This window comes from Schistocerca serialis, chromosome 2, assembly GCF_023864345.2.
Source record: "Schistocerca serialis cubense isolate TAMUIC-IGC-003099 chromosome 2, iqSchSeri2.2, whole genome shotgun sequence".
In the NCBI taxonomy this organism is placed as follows: domain Eukaryota; kingdom Metazoa; phylum Arthropoda; class Insecta; order Orthoptera; family Acrididae; genus Schistocerca; species Schistocerca serialis.
In genome coordinates, this window is record NC_064639.1 from 954214057 (window position 1) to 954236020 (window position 21964).

The 21964-nt window shown below is 40.0% G+C and overlaps 2 protein-coding genes across 3 annotated transcripts in view; one reads left to right on the forward strand and one right to left on the reverse strand.

The window, feature by feature from the left end:
* The window catches only part of LOC126458334 (rRNA methyltransferase 2, mitochondrial), a 79994-nt gene extending 63338 nt beyond the window's left edge, over positions 1-16656 (reverse strand). Inside the window, exons 1-2 of one of the 2 annotated variants that reach the window (XM_050095294.1) lie at positions 16391-16656; positions 16179-16318 (exon numbers count right to left, since the gene is read on the reverse strand). In XM_050095294.1, the coding sequence (XP_049951251.1) occupies positions 16179-16318; positions 16391-16581 (331 nt within the window). In that variant the 5' untranslated portion in view covers positions 16582-16656. The remainder of the gene's footprint in view (positions 1-16178; positions 16319-16390) is intronic. The other variant, XM_050095293.1, reaches the window with a different exon arrangement.
* A 41-nt stretch (positions 16657-16697) lies between these two features.
* Positions 16698-21964, forward strand: part of LOC126458332 (WD repeat domain phosphoinositide-interacting protein 3) — a 128516-nt gene continuing 123249 nt past the window's right edge. The window contains exons 1-3 of the mRNA XM_050095292.1: positions 16698-16896; positions 16983-17159; positions 17286-17468. Of these exons, the coding sequence (XP_049951249.1) occupies positions 16830-16896; positions 16983-17159; positions 17286-17468 (427 nt within the window). The 5' untranslated portion in view covers positions 16698-16829. The remainder of the gene's footprint in view (positions 16897-16982; positions 17160-17285; positions 17469-21964) is intronic.

The following is a 21964-nucleotide window of genomic DNA, read 5'->3' on the forward strand; positions in this document are numbered from 1 at the left end:
TATAATAATCCTCATTCCTGTACACCAGAAAATCAAAAACTATGAATTTGAATGCAAAAATAATTTGAAACTTCCTGGCAGATTAAAACTGTGTGCCACACCAAGACTCGAACTTGGGACCTTTGCCTTTCGCAGGCAAGTGCTCTACCATCTGAGCTACTCAAGCACAATGCAGGCCCTGTCCTCACGGCTTCACTTCCGCCAGTACCTCATCTCCTACCTTTCAAACTTCACAGTAGCTCTCCTGCGAATCTTGGAGAACTAGCACTCCTGGAAGAAAGGAAATAGAGGAGACATGGCTTTTCGACAGCCTGGGGGATGTTTCCAGAATGAGATTTTTCACTCTGCAGCAGAGTGTGCGCTGATGTGAAACTTCCTGGGAGATTAAAACTGTGTGCCGGACCGAGACTCAAACTCAGGACCTTTGCCTTTCGTGGGTAAGTGCTCTACCATCTGAGCTACCCAAGCACGACTCATGCCCCGTCCTCACAGCTTCACTTCCGCCAGTACCTCGTCTCCTACCTTCCAAACTTTGCTATTTCCTTTCTTCCAGGAGTGCTCGTTCTGCAAGGTTCGCAGGAGAGCTTCTGTGAAGTTCGGAAGGTAGGAGATGAGGTACTGGCAGAAGTGAAGCTGTGAGGACTGGGCGTGAGTCATGCTTGGGTAGCTCAGATGGTAGAGCACTTGCCCACGAAAGGCAAAGGTCCTGAGTTTGAGTCTCAGTTCGGCACACAGTTTTAATCTGCCAGGAAGTTTCACATTTGCACACACTCTGCTGCAGAGTGAAAAATATCATTCTGCAAATCTGAAATCTCTCAAGGATTATCACCATTTCTTTAGCAAAAACATGGAAAAAAGAGGAGCTATCATTACATAAGAGAGAAATTCAATTTCAAATATACTGATATCAGAAGTATCTGCTTCGACCTACAATTGGAAGCCTGCAATTATGAATTGCTGGAATCGGAAATTTATCTATAATTATCAATATAGAGATCCCCACTGGGAAAATTTTTAATCATCTAAGAACAATTTGACTGTTTATTATGCCACCTAGCAGGCAAAACAAAACAAAAAATGATAGTCTGTGGAGATTTTACTACTAATTTTCTGAAAGATTTGAAACTAAAGAATTGTGGTTGCACCAATGTGAACATGGTGGGGCTGTTCCAGCAGCATGTAAAACATGTCAATGCAAAGCTGGAGATGGTGGTGATGACTGTTTGCCGGGAACACATTGCAGTGGTGCCAGAAGGGACTATCAGGAGACAGGGCAACACTAGGCATAGTCTGCACCGCAACAGATTTGGGGGAGGGAGGCTGGTGAAGTTGATTAACGAGAGGATGGTGAGTGGGTGTGGGGACAGACATGGACAAGTATGTCTTGTCATGGGTAAGAATACTACACCTTTTCTAGGATAAACCATGACGACAGGTGCCCTTCTTTTAAAAGCATCTTGACCAGCTTAGAGACTTCTGCAACACGTAAAAGGGAAATAGCAGGTAGCACACTGTAGTGTGCAGTCACCATGTAATTTTGCTCAGAATTATCTGTTATTCAACAAAAGTGCAGTTCAACAAAGTACATCAGCATGACATGAATTACAGTGTTTGGGCAGCATGGTAGTGTGCATTTCACAGCACTGTTGTAGAGATGATGAAGTGCAGCATATATTATCATCAGATCAGATGAATGTGCAAGTTGCTACTGTAGATCTACATTAAAGGTTGAGGGATCATGTATCTATATCAGGAGTTGTACACACTTTAAATTTAGAGAAGATCTGACCACAGCTGGTATAGATAAACATTTTGAAATGAAGTGCTTATAAGAAACTTATCACTCTCTGTGTTTACTGCTCACCTAGTGGTCATGTAGATACTTCCTTCAACAAATTAACTAAGTCCTGGAGAAAGACTCTGCCCCCCCCCCCCCCTCCAAAAAAAAAAAAACTATTCTAATACTGTAAATGGAGATATGAATATTAACACAGGTGTTGACGGTGAAATTACTAATTACTTCTTAAACATTTCAAGCACTTTTGTCATGATACAAATGGTATACACTGCTATGAGCATTTCAAAAAGTTCAGCTTCAGGTGAAAACAGCAGCCATCTAATTACCTACAACAGCAATAACTACACTCTCAATTATTTTTACAAATAAAGGTGCTGAATTGTACACTGAATGTTACAAAAGTATATTTGTTTATGTGACAACATTGTGGCACTGCTGTAGAGACATTTATAAAATCATGTTACATTACTGTCTGAGGTAGGCCCTTGAAGCTGCAGTGCCCAGCCCATTGCAACTGTCGGGGATCAAATAAGGCTGACTCCGCTATAATTATAATAGTACTAATAGTAAAAGCTATTGTCAAAATTCTGTAAGGGCCAATGTTAGGCCAAAGCATTAGTCACTGTAAAGGTGTTATAAAGCAACAGCTGCTGTGACCAGTACGTGACTTACTGGATGTGTGAAAATTGTTAATAAATGAAGAGCATACTATGCATTACATGATAATATACTTCTCAGTTTTGTCTATGGATCATATTGTGCAAATCCCACAAAATTTCATTGATACAACTAACCTACACGTTCAGGTGATCACTGCTACAAGATGCGACTGATGAGTACTGACCCATGGCGGTGACATTTATCAGGTCAGGAGCTGCAATATAATGCATGGGAAGATAGTCACAGTTAGAGGAAAGCATCACTCATAGTGCCTCCTGCAGCGAGCGGCAGAAAGGCCTTCCACACTTGCACTGTGGGCAGTGCACTGCATCAGTTCATGAATCAGAAGTTCATGTTTCTTCTGTTTTAATTTAATGGCAGCCAGTGCTGGAGTCCAGGCAGTGCTTAATTTAACACCTGCATCCCTGTTGATAAGATTGCCTGCTGGACAGATATGTAAGGCCCCCTTAAGAACAGTCCCAGAAAGACACCACCTAAGGTTAAGACTTCAGTCTTGTTGTAAAACATGTGATACCCAACGTCCAGGCAATGCTCTGCTACAGCTGATTTATCAGGTTTCTCAGGCGTGTATGACAATGGTGTCTCACACACTAGCATGGGATCTTATACACACATTTCCTAGATCGTCTTTGACCAAACACAATGGAGTCCTCAGAAAACACACTTGATGGTTCTTTGTATTCTTGAAGACATGCTGCCAAAATATGGCACGAATGGCATTGCAATGGCAGCTACCATATCTTCATTTACATCCCTGCTCTGAACTTGCTTAGAACAGAATGCATGGTTATCTGTCTATCACAACAGCTGTTCTGTTGGAATACTATTCTTAGGAGTTGTAGCTCATCAGGCAGACTGTTGGTCTCTAAGACAACATGTGCTCTATGTACCAAAAAACATAAAACACTACTGCGAGAGAGTTGGTTTGCGGTATACACTATTTTTGAGTGTACCATCGGCTTTTCTTTTATCCACGACATCCAGGAATGTTAACATTCCACCTTTCTCCACTTCCATGGTGAACTGATATTCAGATGGAGCAAGTTCAGATGTTGGAGAAACATATGTAATGTTTCTATTCAATGAGGCCATACCACAAATATATCATCTACATACCGCCAGAAGGAAGGTTGGAGACTTGCCAACTGCAGTGCTTTTTTCCCCAAAGTCTTTCATAAAATAGTTGGCCACTATGGCAAACAGATAACTGCCCACGACAACACCGTCCACTTGATCAAAACATTGGTTATTGAATAAGAAATAAGTTGAGGTACACACATGTTTAACCAATGCCACAACATATTTCTCAAACTTGCTGCTCATAATCTCTAATGAAACCTGCAGAGGTACTTTAATAAATAAAGATAAAAGGTCAAAGCTAACAAATTAGCTAACAGTTGTAGCTTAAGTGTCTTCAAGCATCCTACGAGATACTCTGAATTCCTGACATGATGGTCACATTTGCCTATGAGCGGTCCCAACAGTGAAGTAGGATCTCTAGAAGGAAATAGATAGGAGCTCCAATGTTGCTCACTACTGGCTATGTATCTTCAGTAGGCCGTTCAGTCTTGGGGGAACTGCAGCCTGTTGGTGCAAGTTCAAATGGCTCCGAGCACCATTGTTGGTGCGGGTCCTTATTTAGTTGAAACAGAAATCATCTTGAGAAGGTCTAATGTTTTCCTCTGGAACTTGGCTGTCGGATCCTCTCTTCGCTAGCAATAAGCACGATCATCCAGCAATGCCTCTATCTCACTGTTGTATTCAGCTCGTGAGAGAAGGATGGTGGCATCTCTCTTGTTGGCAGACAAAATGACGAGGTCTTTTTCCGCCCTCAGGTCTTGCACATCCTTCCTTTCTGTTGAACTGATATTAAACTTTTTTGGTGGGGTTTGGGTTAAAATTTGGCAGGTGTCCCTCTTAATCTCTTCTGTAACATCACTGGGAAGTTTCAAAATTTCCTGTTCTTTGCCAGCTATTACATCTTGGCTTGGAGTTGTCCCAGGTGTTGGTGCATAGTTCAACCCTTTCTCAAGCATCGAAACCGCTGCATCATCAAAATCCTATCCGTGAGATTAAACACTCTGAATTGACTTGGTGCATTTCCATCTTGTGATTGAGCCTCAGGACGATTATACTTGTGTTAAATGACTCTTGGGCCATCACGAATGGCGAGTGAGATGAAACATCACAACGACAGCACATTTGTTCAATTAATTTCTTTATTCCGGCCCTTGGCCATAGTACATCATGAACAGCTTTGTGGAAGCATCCAGTTGCCCCTCATCCAAAAAAAATAGACGTCCGGCATTGTTACAAGTGCAAAAAGTGGGGCCAAGATTGGTATCATTCAAATGCCGCTGTCAGCAATGTCGCCAGCTGCAACCGTGATGACATTATGGCAGCACAGTTAGCGGTGGCCATGAAATTCGTCCAGTGAGTTGGTGGCTATCTCGTGATTCAGGGCAGGCTGCCCTGTCTTGGGGTCAAACAGAGAACCCCAGACGGCATTCTGGGATGTCACCGGGGTTGTCACAGGCTCATAGTGTAGGTTGACATTTAGTACATCAAAAGGCTGAGCACCTATAAGCTCCAGATTATCATTGCATAGTGCTTCAGGCATGTAAACACTTCCATGGTGGCAAATGAGGGAATGCTTCTGTCCTTCCACTAGCATATTGCAGTGTCGGCTGTTGCTATACTGCACCCAGCTGGCTCCTCTCCACAATGCCATTCATCCATGTTTAGCTTTGCAACGCATAACATTCTCGTCTGCCTGTGGCTGTCTCTGTTGCAAATCATTTTGACTCTGGCATATTTTTTGGCTGAATATGGTCGCTATGCAACACTGCCCTCCTTTTCATCAAAACCCAGTCCCTCACCATACTAGTTTAACCTTTACACTAGAGTTCCTGGCAATGGCAACCAGCCCTTCTGGCCCTATTTCGCCTCTTAAGAATTATTCCAATGACTGGTTCCCTTAACCCTATCACTTAACATCACACATTTCCACAGGCCCTCTTGCCCTTCTCCTTAATTCAAACACCATGAAACTTATTTCATTACTAGGCTTCTTGCACAATCACTTCTAATTCTCTATTCCCAACTTATAAGCTTTTATTATTCTTAATACCACCCCCTTTGGTGTTCAGCTTCCTTCTGCTGCTTTTGTGCTTGGGGTAGCCAATCCACTGGAATTCATAAACTATGGCATCCTGTCCTAATTCATAGGTACACCCATTAATTATCCTCATCCTACCTGCAAATTGTTCCACAGTTTCTGTACTTTTCTTTGTTATTACCCATGATCATTCCCTACAACATCAGTCACTATTTCATTTCATTATATCTCTGAATTAACCCATCTTTACATTCCTTGAAAGTTATGGTTCCCTTACGAGTTTCTGTAAGCCCCTCATAAGTTTTCCCTTCCCCTGTTAGTCTCAATTTTGCAACACTCAATAATTGCTTATCAGTCCCACCTTCCATCTGAGCCAGATTTCCAAGTCTTCCACAAAGGACTGCACATCCTCGGTTGCTTTAACAGAAAAAGGAGCAATTAAACTTTTGACTGACAAATCTATACCCCATTGTGACAATCACGATTTTACCAACCCAAGCAGTTTTACATTGTGCCACCTTTCCTAACCGTTGGTGTACTGCTTCCGGTTCTGACACACCTTGCATCTCTGGTTCTGCTGAAGCCATTTTGAGAACTAACATTTACAAGACAAGAAAACAAAATACATTAACTTAATTTTTACGTCAAACCATGAGCCATCTCAACTCCTGGCACTGCCTAGCCAAAAGCCCCCAATAATTACATTTTACTGGAACTGATTTCGTACATGGCGCTGTGTGACCCTCAAGGTTACAAGGTTATACTGAACACACCAAACAGGCACTAACCAATCATGACTTCCATTACCTCTAAAACTAAACAAATCCACTGGGTCTCTACTTCCAATAAAATCTACTTTACAAAACACACTACTGTCAAACTGCTCCTCCATGACCAAAATATAACATTTTTTTCTTTGACTTACTGTACCATAGGCTGTAGGCTCAGACACTGTTCTACGAAGGCGATGTCAGTGTTCCGACAACAGTGTTAAATGATACGTGGGTTATCACCTGTGGAGAGAAATGAGATGTCAGGATGACAGTAGATTTGTTCAATTAATTTCTTTATTCTGGCCCTCAGCCATAGTACATCAGAAACAGTTTGGTGGAGGCATCCAGTTGCCTCTCATGTGAAACCACACATGTCCAGCATTGCTGACAGCACAAAGAGCATGGCATCAGTTGAATGCCACTGTCAGCAACATCTCTGGCTGCAACTGTGATGAAGTGTGGCAGCACAGCTGACAATGCCCGTGAACTTCCTCCAGTAGGCAGGTGTCTCCCTCGTGACTCAGGGCAGGCTGCCATGTCTCGTGATCAAACAGCGGACCCAATACTGCATTCTGGGATGTTGCTCCAAGTATCACAAGCTTGTAGTGTAGGCTGTGATACTGAGAATCATTTAGTACAAAAATGGTTGAGGCTTAAGGCACATACTCTAAACACTTTCGTGTTGGCAAGTGAGGAAGACTTCTGTTCTCCCACTAGTGTATTGCAGAGTCGGCTGTGCTATACTATGCCCAGCTGGCTCTGCTTCACAATGCCAGTCAGCCGTGTTCTGCGTTGCAATGCATAACATTCTGGCCAGCCTGTGGCTCACTCCGTTGCCACTCACTTCTGCTCTGGCATATTTTCTGACTGCTCGAAATGCTACACTTGGATATTTGGTGAGCCTTAGCTTGTTGTTTACACCAGTCTGCTGGTGCTCTGGTGAAGTTATCTGCCCAGTCCCAGGACTTAGCTGAGACATTTGAAGAGATATTTGGATGCAGTGACAGTATGCTGTTCTTGTCATGTATAACATACCTTCTGTCTCTCACTGGGGCTGCACTTGCCTTTTGTTTAATTCTAGCATTGGGTGAAGTGTCAATTTGATTTTTAAATTCAGCAAATGTTGGATAGTTTGCTTGTTACAGCATGTCCATGAGCAACACTTGAGCTCCTACATATTTCCCAGCTAAATATCTTACTTCACTGTCGGGGCCACTCACAGCCAAATGTGATCATCATCTCTGGAATTCAGAAGACTTTATAGGATGCCTGAAGACTCTTAAGCTACAAACATATTTCAGTTAGCTTTGATGTTGTATCTTCATTTACGAAAATACCTCTGGGCAGAACACATTAGAAGTTATCAGCAGCACATTTGAGAAAGGTATTCTGGCACTGTTTAGACTTGTGTTTACCTACACTTATTTACTATTAAAAAACCAACATTTTGATTAAGTGGACAGTGTCACCGTGGGAAGTTGTCTGTATCCCTTGGTGGTCAACTATTATTGGAAGACTTCGAGGAAAAGGCACTTTAGTTGGCACGTCTCCAACCTTCTTGCTACTGAAGGTATGTATATGATAAATGGAATACAGACATTACCAATGTTTCTCCAACACATGAACTCGTTCCATCCAAATATGCAGTTTACCGTGGAAATGGAGAAAGATGGTATCTTAAAATTCCTGGCAGTCACGGTTAGAAGAAAATCTGATGATACAGTTGGACATAGCATATAACGCAAACCAACTCGCATAGGGTTATATCTGTGGGCCACATGCTGTCATCATCCTGTAAAACACACTAGTGTCTTACACTCTTTGGTACATATAGCACATGAGGTCTCCCACACCGACAGTCTGCCTGGTGAACTACAACACCTAAAAATGGTATTCGAACACAATGGCTATTCTGATAAACAGATACGCCACACATTCTGCTCTAAGCAAGTTCAGAGCAGCAATGTAAACGAAGGTTCAGAGGCACCCATTGCAATTATTTCTTGCTGTATTTTGGCAGCATGTCTTCGAGAATAGAAAGAATTCTGAAGAGAAATGACATCAAGTGTTTTGTTGGCACAAAAAAAAGTGAAGAATTTGTTGTGTTCAGTCAAAGACAATCTTGGCCTTAGCAAACATGGAGTATATATGATCCCATGCCAAATTATGCAAGAATGTCGTATTGAACACCATCATCACACACGGCTGGGGCAACCTGATAAATCAGTAATAGCGAAGCAGTGCCTGGACACAGGGAATCACATTTCACAACAAGACTGAAGTTTTAGCCTCAGCAATGTCTTTATGGGACTGTGTTCCTAAGGAGGCCATACATATCCTTATGGTGGACAATTTAATCAATAGGGATGCAGGTTTTTCAATTAAGTGCCACCTGGAATCTAGCACTGCCCATTATGTTGGGAGAAGTCATTCACTAATGACTATTATTACTTATTCTTGGCCATGTTGCTACCTCCTCTCCTAACTATCAATATCAGATCTTCTTCGCTCAAATTCCTTTTCTGTGTCTCACTATCCCCCATTACCTGACCAAGGGCAGCACTATGTTTTACAATACTTATGACCTGGTATCCTGATATTACTTTTCCCTGTAGCTGCTTGTTTACAAACTTCCCATGACTGTTAAATGGTAGCAGCACCTATCTTTTTCCATTTATCTTGTCCTCAATCTGTCACTTAACGTCTTGTTAATGAACTGCAGCATCTCCTGTCTTCTACAGTTGAATGAAGTTTCTCTCCCTCAACAGGTAATCGGCTAAATCTGTCTTTAGCACAAAGATAAAATAACAATCTATTCTGAACAATTCCCTTTTTGATCCTTTCCTATTACCCCTTCACATGTCCCACTTCCTCCTCCCCCCCCCCCCCCCCCAGTTGGTCTAAGTCAATTTTTGTGGCCTCAGTCTCTGCCTGAAGCATGTCTTGTTCTGTGAACTTCTTGTCTTTTTTTTTTTTACACTTAATCTAAATAGCCTCCGTAGAAATCCCTCCTTCTGACCCACTGCATTGGGCCCAGTGAAACAGCAGTTCACAATCCCAACACACTAATTCCCAAAATACTAAGTAATCAGAGGCAACATGCACAGTTGTCATTCACGGTCATAACATTAACAACAATCATGCAGATAGGTACCTATGTGTTTGTACATATTAGTGACCTTTTACAGTTGTGTTTACACACACTGATATGAGTGAAAAAAATTAGTGATACCAGGCAAGACTTCTAACACTGAATCCTCTAGTATAAACTTACCAAAATCAGATGTGGGTAATTCATGTACACAAACATTATGAACTCTCACATTTTTACACGATTTGAAGAGGACGTAGGTGAAGATGAAATGGGAGATATGATACTGCGTGAAGAATTTGACAGAGCACTGAAAGATCTAAGTCAAAACAAGGCACCGGGAATAGACAACATTCCATTAGAACTACTGATAGCCTTGGAGTAGCCAGCCCTGACAAAAATCTTCCACCTGGCAAGCAAGATGTATGAGACAGGCGAAATACCCTCAGACTTCAAGAAGAACATAATAATTCCAATCCCAAAGAAAGCAGTTGTTGAAAGGTGTGAAAATTATCAAACTATCAGTTTAATAAGACACGGCTGCAAAATACTGACATGAATTCTTTACAGGCGAATGGAAAAACTGGTACGAGCTGACCTTGGGGAAAGATCAGTTTGGATTCTGTAGAAATACTGGAACATGTGAGGGTATACTGACCCTATGACTTATCTTAGAAGATAGATTAAGGAAAGGCAAACCTACATTTCCAGCATTTGTAGACATAGAGAAAGCTTTTGACAATGTTGACTGGAGTACTCTCTTTCAAATTCTAAAGGTGGCAGGGGTAAAATACAGGGAGCAAAAGGCTATTTACAATTTCTACAGAAACCAGATGGCAGTTATAAGAGTTGAGGGGCATGAATGGGAAGCAGTGGTTGGGAAAAGAGTGAGACGGGTTGTAGCCTATTCCCGATGTTATTCAATATATACATTGAGCAAGCAGTAAAGGAAACAAAAGAAAAATTTGGAGTAGGAATTAAAATCCATGGGGAAGAAATAAAAAATTTAATTTGCCAATGTCATTGTAATTTTGTCAGAGGCAGTAAAGGACGTGGAAGAACTGTTGGACAGAATGGACAATGTCTTCGAAGATGAACATCAACAAACGCAAAATGAGGATATGGGAATGTAGTCTAATTAAATCAGGTGATGTTGAGGGAATTAGATTAGGAAATGAGACACTTAAAGTAGTAGATAAATTTTGGGTCATTCCATGTCAATTCAACCAATTTGAGAAAATGTTCCAGCTGATACTCTCAGATTTGGCTGAAATTTAGCACACCAATGCTACCAAGTGTGGGACACTCATGTACAAAATTTTAAGTTCTACTGCCAATTAGTTCCAGAATTATGGCTTGTGAAAGAAAGTGGCGTGACCAGGAAATTGCAACCCGCATCTGGCAATCTATCTTCAGACCCAACTTCAGGTCTTAATAACTTTGGAACTATTCCACACAGTCCAGTGAAATTTTTACAACCCAGTAACATCCACTTAGAGAACACACTCTATGAATCAAAACACCAAAAACATATTTCTGAGGGAAAATAAAAAAATCAAAAATGTGATTTTAAAAATGTAATACATTCAAAGGTACATATTGTGGGTGCCCTCTATGCCAAATATAATTCACTCAAAAAGGGTATACATTTTTTGTGGTAAGCTTAAAGTGGCCTAAACATACACAGAACTCATCATGCCCATATCAGTTACAAAAATGAGTTACGTGCACAGGAAAATACAAAAATTTGAAAAATTACCTGAAAAACATGGATTTTCAAAGTGTGGTAGCACAAAAGGGACACGTGGTATTCAAGACAAATTTCAAACACTGCATAAGTATACCTTAATATAATATGTGGCAAACTTTCAACTTGTTATTGCAAGGCATTTATGTACAATAAAAGTTGACAGAGATGTATTTGGTTACGTTTCTTTTAACACGATTCAGCAAGTAATAGTGATGATGCAGACAGCTTGTTTGAGATAAAGCTGCAACAATTGTTAGGAACCATTAGGCAACAGAAAGTTAAACAGTGGTAGTCTTCAGGGACAGAGTGAGTCATTGTTAGGTAGGAACAACAAAGGAAACAAGCAACAATTACAGGTTACTTATGTTTTTAAGATTCTATTTCAGACTGGTCAGTACTATTGTGGAAAGTCAGTATGGAGGCAGATGAGTGTACTAGTGGTGCTTTTGTTCAAACAAGTTGAAGTATTGGTAGAGCACAAACATCTGAATGTCTTAAAACAACATATGGAACAAAATGTGGCACTCGCTTTGTACTTTATGATCTGGATGAATCGGACCAAGATTTGTTGCTATGGAGATACGGGATACACCCTGTGGGCGCAAGAAGTACAGTTCCAGGAAACTTTAGTGTTTGTTATCATCATATGAAAGTGTTTCTGGATAAGTATTCTTTCCTACAAAGTTGTTGTTTTGATCCATTTCAGACTCATAAGAAGACAGTGAAGTGTGAAGTGTAGCCTCAGAGAAATTGATATAAAATCAGTATTGAAAGTGAATCAGTGCATGCGACTTAACATGAAACCAGGGCAAAAGTTATGTTCGAGGTGTCTTACACTGCTAAAAAATGAAGAATATTCTGATAATTTACATGACAGTGACGAAGAGTATCAGCCACCTACAACCACAGCGGATGAGCAATTAAATACTTCAGTGACTGCTCTTCGTTTGTCTCCCATGAAGACACACAAAGTTGGGAAAAGAGACAGGACCAGGTATGGTAGAAGAAAACTACAAGGAGCTCAAATGGAATTAAAACACAAATAGCTGACACACTAATGGTGGAAAAGGAAGAACTATCTGCTCCAAAGGAACGGAAATCATGCCAGAAATACCCTGATTTGGACAAAATTGTGCATGATTTAAAAGAAAAATGTTTCATATCCACATGCCAGAAAAAAGTAGCTATTCTTACCCTTGCACCTTCCAGCTGGTCTATTGACTACACTGCAATGGAATTCAGTGTTTCTACATATATGGTAAAGCAAGCTAGGAAAATAAAAGCAACCCAAGGAGTGCTTCCACAACTTCAGCAGGCTCAGGATAAGCAACAGAGTTCAGAAATAAAGGTGCTAGTGTCGGAGTTTTATGGAGGAGGAGATTAGTGTTTAACGTCCCGTCGACAACGAGGTCATTAGAAACGGAGCGCAAGCTCGGGTGAGGGAAGGATGGGGAAGGAAATCGGCCATGCCCTTTCAAAGGAACCATCCCAGCATTTGCCTGAAGCGATTTAGGGAAATCACGGAAAACCTAAATCAGGATGGCCGGAGACGAGATTGAACCATTGTCCTCCCAAACGAGAGTCCAGTGTGCTACACACTGCGCCACCTTGCTGGGTCAGAGTTTTATGAAAATAATGACTACAGCCAAATAATGCCTGGAAAAAGGAGACTATGTAATGGTGAAAATGGGAAATGTACGTGTACAGATAAAAAAAAGACTTGCTATGCAACATATCAGAACTATATGTAGAATTCAAGGAAAAGTATCCCAATACCAAAGTAGGTTTATCATCTTTTTTCAATCTTCGGCCAAAATGGGTTGTGCCTGTAAGTGCAAGGGGGGCACACGATGTTTGTGTATGTGAGACCCATCAAAATTCTAAGCTCATGTTTGCTGCTATAAAGGCCTCTGGTCTGGATTACAAATGTGCAATGAAGCTGCTAGTGTGTGACATCAGTTCCTACCAGTGCATGATACACAGGTGTTAAAAGTGTCCCGGTAAGGCAAGTCTTGCAGAACACATGAATAACAAACTTTATGGTGAACTCCCTATGGATGACGATGAACTTGTTTCTTATAAACAACGGACACACATAGATCGCACAAGTCTTGAAACAAAGCAAAGTACAGTGGAAGATTTTGTTGAAATGTGTTGTCAAAAAACGGACAAACTGACCACACACAGCATCACAGCAACAGCACAATCGGCTTAGCTCCAGTTTTGTAAGGATAATTTGAAACAAGTTGAAATTATGGTAATACTAGACTTTTCTGAAAATTATGCATTTACAGTTCAAGATGCCATCCAAGGATACCATTGGGACAACAGTCAAGCAACTCTCCAGCCATTTGCGATTTACTATAGAGGTGAATCAGGTGATGTGTCTGTCATGAACCTGTGCATTTTTAGTGACTGTTTACTTCATGATGCCATTGCAGTTCATGCCCACATTCGCACTGTCATGGCATATGTGAAAAACAAGCTGCCTCACATACATTTTGTGAAATACTTCAGTGATGGGGCAGCTAGTCAGTACAAAAACTGTAAAAATCTCAAAAATTTATGCAAGCATTACCACGATTTTCAGATTTGCGCAGAATGGAATTTTTTCGCAACAAGTCAGGGTAAAAATGTATGTGATTGTATTGGTGCTACCATTAAGTGCATGGCATCACGAGCTAGTCCGCAGCACGCTACAGAAGGTCACATTTTAACACCTCTTCAATTATTTATCTGGGTACAGAAAAATATCTCTGGCATACAATCATTCTATGTTTCGAAAGATGAGGTGAAATCAGTCAAAGAGTTGCTAAAAAGCAGACTAGAACACGTTAAACTGTTGCAGGCATAAGGAGCCATCATCACTTCTCTCCAGCGGACTGTGACAATGTGCAGATTGTCTGGTTATAACTATAGGTGCATGCACAACATGTCTCTTCACAGTGTGTCTGACTCAGGATTCAGAAGCAAAAGTAGCAACATACAACCAGGTTGCTATGTTATTGCTTTTTATGATGACAAATGGTACTTAGGATGTGTTGCAGAGTGCTGTGAAGCAGAAGGTGATATATTTGTGAACTTCATGGCAACAGCAGGACCAGCAAGATCATTTCATTGACCACGTTTGGCAGACAGGTGTTGGATTACTTTTGAACATATTCTTATGACAGTTCCAGTTCCTACCACAGTGTCAGGAAGACAGTACAACTTGCCACTCAATGTACAGAGTACAGTAGCTAAAGTGTGGGAGAACTTCTGTTCGAAGCACAATTGACTGGTTTTTAGCAGTTAAGGTGCAGTAAACATTAATGCATTGTACACAAATGTCTTGCAATAACATGCTGAAATTTTGAGATGTATATCATTATGGTCTACTTATGCAGTGTGTGAAATTTGGCTTGGATACCACTTGTCCCTTTTGTGCTACCACATTTCAAAAATCCATATTTTTCAGGTAATTTTTCAAATTTTTGTATTTTCGTGTACATGTAACTCATTTTTGTGACTGATATGGGCATGATGAGTTCTGTGTGTGTGTTTAGGCCACATTACGCTTACCACAAAAAAATTTATACCCTTTTTGAGTGAATTATATTTGGCATAGAGGGCACCTACAATATGTACCTTTTAACGTATTACATTTTTTTAATCACATTTTGGAATTTTTTATTTCCCTTCAGAAATATGTTGTTGGTGTTTTGATTCATGGAATGTGTTCTCTAAATGGATGTTACTGGGTTGTAAAAATTTCACTGGACAGTGCGGAATAGTTCAAAAGTTATGAAGACCTGAAGTTGAGTCTGAAGATAGACTGCCAGGTGCGGGTTGCAATTTCCGGGTGATGCCACCTTCTTTCACAAGTCATAATTCTGGAACTAATTGGCAGGGGAAACTAATACTTTGTAGACGAGTGTTCCACACATGGTAGAATTAGTGTACTGAATTTCAGTCAAATCTGAGACTAAGAGCTGGAGCCCCTGGTTGAACTGACATGGAATGACCCTTTTGCTATTTGGGGGGCAAAATAACTGATGATGGTCGAAATAGGGAGGACATAAAATTTAGACTGGCAATGGCAAGAAAAGCGTTTCTGAAGAAGAGAAATTTGTTAACATCAAGTATAGATTGAAGTGTCAGAAAGTCTTTTCTCAAAGTATTTGTATGGAGTGAAGCCATGTATGGATGTGAAACATGGACGATAAATAGTTCAGACAAGAAGATAATAGAAGCCTTTGAGATGTGGTGCTACAAGAGAATGCTGAAGATTAGATGAGTAGATCACGTAACTAATGAGGAGGTACTGAATAGAATTGGGAAGAAGAGGAATTTGTGGCACAACTTGTCTAGAAGAAGGGATTGGTTGGTAGGAATTGTTCTGAGGCATCAAGGGATCACTAATTTAGTATTGGAGGGCACTGTGGAGGGTAAAAATTGTACTGGGAGACCAAGAGACGAATACACTAAGCAGATTCAGAAGGATGTTGGGTGCAGTAGTTACTTGGAAATGAAGAAGCTTGCACAGGATAAAGTTGCATGGGGAGCCGCTCAAACCAGTATGTGGACTGCAGACCACAACAACAATAGAAACGCAAATAAATTCATCAAGACGATATTTACTCCGTTTTTAGCGAGAACATATTTAAACCTACGCCAGCTATTTCTCTCCTGACGAACTTTTTCGAATTAAAGGAATAATACTAATAAAAACGTGGAACTTTCGTAATGTGAATGGCACAGGCACTCTAACACTCAGTTACCATGTAATACAGACGACATTAACTGTTAACATCAGATTAAAAACTTTACAAACTACTAAATGTTAACAGTGGATAACAAAGTCACTATTAATAGCAACCAATAATTTTCTTTACATTTGTATATTTTTGTGTTTTACTCCTTCATGTGTCTCGCTGTTATTAAAATGGACCATGTACAAACATATAAAAAATGATGCAATGTTTTACCTGTCCCCAATGCGTTAACCCGTTCAACAGCAACTTGGGTCCAACTGCCAGGAGCAGCCCCACAATCTATAACACACTGGCCAGGACTCAGTATATGGAATCTGTCATCTATCTCCCTCAACTTGAATGCACTGCGACACCTATCAACCACGATTAAGATTATTTAGTCACAAACAGACTATTTAAAAAATTACGATATCAATTACATTAACCTGTAGTTTGACATCTTGGCTTTCTCCACGTAAGGGTCTGAAAATTGACGGAGCAACCACAGATGAGAACTTTTTCCTTTCTTTCGTGGGATCTGTTGTTTCATATTTCCAGTTGTAGTGCTGAAAACACAGCGACAGGTTCTACTGGCAATGCCTCTAACGTGGACAGGCGTTAACACTTGGCCATACATTTCATATAACCCCTCAGACAACAGAGTGGATCATGTATCTTCTTTCACAACCAAACACTTACCGCTTTGCGACTATGTTTTGTTTTGGCCGCGTCTACGGTGGGGAAATAAAAAATCTTATTGGTTGGACGCGAATGTCAATAAAAATGGCTGCAGTAGAGTAGTGGTTACAGCACTACTGGGAAGGCATGTAGATAAAATTAGGTTAAATTTTCTTTATCTTGGCACCGCACACGATTACAAGAGACATGAATTTAGGAACCACCAATCCATACAATAATGGGCTCCTGTATGCGGGTTTCAATCAGGACCAAGGTGAGAATTGTCGTGCGCGTGGTGACACCGCAATGTGTACAGTGTACAACGTGCGCAGTTTTGCTTACAGACGTTCGACATTTCAGGATGCTTTGCATGCGGAATGGAGAATGGTTTTCGAGTGTATAACTGTGATCCACTAAAAGAAAAAGAACGACAAGATTTTTCTGAAGGTGGTCTTGGTTATGTTGAAATGCTGTTCCGGTGCAATTATTTGGCGCTTGTCGGAGGTGGACCCCGGCCGCTCTACCCTCCGAACAGAGGTTACTACATAGCTACATATAAGTAATAGTAAGATATGTGTATTTCAAATTACCTCGAACACATGTAGACGTAATAGTTTTATTGTTATGTGTTCATCGGTGTATGTAATGCTTTGTTCTGTTTAGTGATGATATGGGATGATTTGAAGAAGTCACCTGTCATTGCGATGGAATTCAATGCACCTGTCCGAGGAGTACGTCTCAGGAGAGATAGAATTGTCGTTATACTGGAAGGTGTAATCAAAGTCTACACATTCACAGCAAATCCACAACAGCTACACGTGTTTGAAACTAATCCAAATCCTAAGGGTGAGTTGATAGATTATAGTTCAGCAAAATGTGTGACTAAATACTGCATAACTAAATAAGTGACTACCAGCAAATGTGTCGATTTGACCCTAAGTGAAATGGCCTTCGTAGCTGCAAGATAAGTCAAAAAATGTTGAACATACATTCATTTGAGAGGTAGGCCTAGTAATTAACTTATCACAACCCGAATTACACATGATAAATCTTTGGCTATTGTAGCCAGTCATCATCAGACATACACTTAGTTTACAACACTTATTTAAATTTATCACATCACGTCATTTCAGATGTGCATAAGTCAGATTTTTTGTACCAGTAACATAATATTTGATAAATTTCTGATTTGTATATTAATTGGTTCTGCTAAGAAATTTATCATTGGAATAAAAGGATTTGGGTCTAGTGTAGCAGGGGATACAACCCGTCGGCTTTGGACAATGACGTCACAAGTCGCCAGAGAGCAGTTTACCATTTTCGCTTTTGCTGTTATGTTTCAGTTTCGTTTTTTTACTGATTGCTTAATAAAGTGGATCTCTTTATTCTATCTCGTGAGTTTTTTTAAAAAAGCCAAAAAACACTTTATCAGCTACTGAAGGGAGCTACAACACTAAGAAGAATCGCTTCTCGTTTGGTGACTTGTGACGTCATTGTCCAAAGCCGACGGGTTGTATCCCCCGCTACACTAGTCCCAAGGATTTGGTCATTCATAAATCTTCCACACTTCTTTTAAGCTAAACTTTATTGGTAGCCAAACTTTTATGGATGCTGGCATATGGCATTATGTGTCAAGAAGAATATTAAATACAAGTCATTGGCTCTGACAGTGACATAATGTTAATGATTGCTATGACAACATGTTTTGGATTGTATATTCACACTTATCACCTGTGTCGGGCAGTTTCCACATTTCACATAGATTTATTAAGATACTTTTTTAAGCCATTCTGCGATGTGCTCCTCTCAATTGAATTTTTCATCAAGTTGTAATCCCAAGAATGTTGCACTCTCAGTCTCTCTTCTATATGCTTATCATATTTTAGACATAGTCTCCTGCAAGTTTTTAACTGCATATAGTCTGTCTTTTCAAAGTTTGATTGCAAAATTCGTAGAAATCATTTATTATTGTCCATGAAATTTAGAGGATTACAGAAGTGTCTGATTCCACCCGTCTGCTTTGACCCATGACGTCATCAATATGGTGGAAGTGGCTATTCTAAGCTTCTCCAATATAGTGCCTATGATGTCTCTACATACATACAGCAAAAAACATGAAAATACGTATGAATAAGACAATAACATCTCCCTCCAAAAACACAATCAAACTAAGGACAACCATGAAAAATTGGGGGTTTTAGGGAGCGGGCAAAAAAAAAAAAAAAAAAAAAAAAAAAAAAAAAAAAAAAAAAAAAAAAACCTCAAACCACACAAAATGATGAATAAAAAATATAATTACAAAATCTACAGGAATCGGACACTTCCCTTTGACCAAAATTTGTTGGTGGTAGGTAATTGTTTTTTTGGGTCAATGTTTCTCAAGTTGTAATGTTTTGTGTATTTATTGTGTATCAAATGTGTTAATCGATGTTGGGATGTTTGACTTTTGAATTTTTTGAGGTGCTGTTGTTTTGGTTCTGTTTTTCATAGTTATAGGTGTTGGTTTTTTCATATCAATAGTTACGGTCACGGGACATGACTGATTACAATTTTCGTAGAGTTTTATGTGCAGGTATTGGTGTTTTGGTATCGTCATCTGTGGTCAAGGGATTTGTCTGATTCCAGTTTCCGTAGTTTTTGTTGTAGTAGTTGGTGTTTCGGTATCGGCAGCTGCAGTTGACCTCAAATTTTGGCACTGCAAAGCAGGTCAAACCCCCTCACACACACACACACACACACACACACACAGAGGGCACCATCAAACATAACAAGACGACATCTACAAACATAACCAGCTCATAAACTGCGCGCCTTAATGGCGTCACACACCACAACACCCTTACGTCATGGGTCAGCAGATGGGTGGAATCGGACACTTCCATTGACCCGAAAATTGCATTAACCACTGTTTTAAAACTGGACTGTTTTGCTATTTATGGTGATGTTTGTGTCATCTGCAGACATAACAAATTTGGCTTCTGGTAATATTGCTGTTTAAAGGGCATTAATGGACACAAGAAAAAGTAAGAGGCCTAAGATGGTAACTTGTGGGACATCACTTGTAATTAGTTTCCAGTTGGTCGATGACTTGTAGGCCAGTTTTATCTGTGTGGTTCCTATGAGAGTGATAAGTAGAAGGCGGACGACCATTTGTAGATTGCCTTCTGGAAATAGTGACTTGCCAGTAGATGCACTTGAGATGTTGGGAGTTCTTTTCTGAATGTTGCTGCAACAAATTCTTCAGCATTTTGGCAACACTCTTCTTAATTCAAACAGGGTTGCGATCCCAGCAAATATACATAATCATTCAAATTGGGTTGCAGCGTATTCATGCGGAACTTGGGGTTAAAGTAAAGATTTGCCCTTGAGTAGCACTTCTTTTACTGTCTAGTAGAATTGGCAAAAAATGATTCCTGACAGCTGGCAGTGCTTTTACCATCTTTCAATTGAACTGCAACTGGCTGTGATGAAAACAATAGTGATCTATAGAGTTGTGACAACACTAAAATGTTGCCACAGAGAAACACATGGAATGGCATTACATGGTTGGTTCAGGTAGACACATGAAGCAGCCACACCAATCCTACTGCAACTGTCAGACATCTTTGTTCACTAACTATTCATTAGTTTAGTTATTTGCACATTCCATGGATTTTTGTTATGACCTCACCCTTATAGTTGCCAATTCTCTAAATTTTGTCAATAGCACTCCTTGAGAAGAATGTTACCTATCCTCCAGTGATTCCCATTTGATTTCACCCCACTTCTGAACTGCTTCGAAGTCTTCCTTTAATACCACTTGGTGCAGATCCCAAACACTCGAACAGTACTCAACAATGATTTGCACTAGTATCTATTAGAGTCAACACAGTTGAATAAGTAATAGTGAGTAAAAGACATTTAGTGCCAGTAACTATATTTGCACTTGCAGGTAAATACATCGAACACAACAACCAAGGAACGTTATATTACACACATAAAAATCAAAGCATACAATAGCACCAGAGAGGTCTATTATATTTCACACGATGCATTTTGCCGCCGTCTCACATGAAATATATTGTTCACACAATTCCAATTCCAACATCGCCTTTGAACATATATTTTGTGTTTTGCCTTCATAAGATAAACCAAATAGCCCCACAGTCTTTTCAAATTTCTCTTCATCCAAGGGTTTTGTCAGCAGGACAGCCAACATGTCTTCTGTGCGCAGGTAGTCCACGGCAATGTATTGTCGCTCTATGAGGTCCCGAATAAAATGGTGCCTTTGATCAATATGTTTTGTCCTAGCACTTGTGACATCAATTTTAGGTAGGTTAATGGCACCTTTATTGTCACAGAAGATTGTTATAGGTTCCACAATTACACAATTAAATTGAGTTCTATTTCACATAATGTTTTTAGCCATAGTGCTTCCTGTGTGGTGTAAGATAGTGCCAAAAACTTGGCCTATATGGTACTCAATGCGACTGTTTTCTGCTTCTGACAGTACCATGAAGTGAGGCCGACCCTTAATTTAAAGCAGCAGCCAGTAGTGGAGTGCCTATCTCCTAATTCACTCCACCAGTCCGCATCACTGTAGCCTTCTAGTTTTGCATTGCCTTCTTTATTATGATATCTTAATTCGTGGTTTGATGTTCCTCTTAGATATTGGAATGTCCTTTTCAGAGCTTCCCAGTGCTTTTCCTGTGGGTCTCTGCAATTTCTGTTCACTGCGTTGGTGGCAAAAGCAATGTCAGGTTGTGACGTTTGAGACGAATATAACAGGCTCCCTACTGCTTCTAAATATGGAACATTCTTGACACATGCCACATGTGTCTCATTTGTATTTAACTTCACTCCTACTTCCATTGGCATAGTTATGGGTTTACAGTCACTCATGCCAAATTTCCTTTAGATTTTTTATGTACATGATGATTGATTTTATGCTCAATTCTTGTCTCTCTTCATCCTCAGTGATCTGCATACCTAAATAATGTTTAACTTCTCCCAAATCATGCACCTTAAACTTGGTTTGCAGCTGTTTCTTACAAATTCCCATTTGGCTTTCGTTTTCAGTCAGGATAAAGAAGTTGTCCACGCATATTGCCATTATTATTATTATCTCTTCCCCTTTTATAGTATATACTGGGATCTGCCATAGATTGCTTCATGTTCATATTTATTTTTTATGTAGACATCGATTCCAGCAATGTGCACTTTTTCACAAATGCCACATCTTTTCCCTTTCCAATCTGGTTCTCATGACTTCTCTTGGTGGAATGACATATATCTCCTCCTCCAATTTCCCATTTAAATATGCTGTTTTTACATCCATATGATGAATTTTTAAATTTCATTTT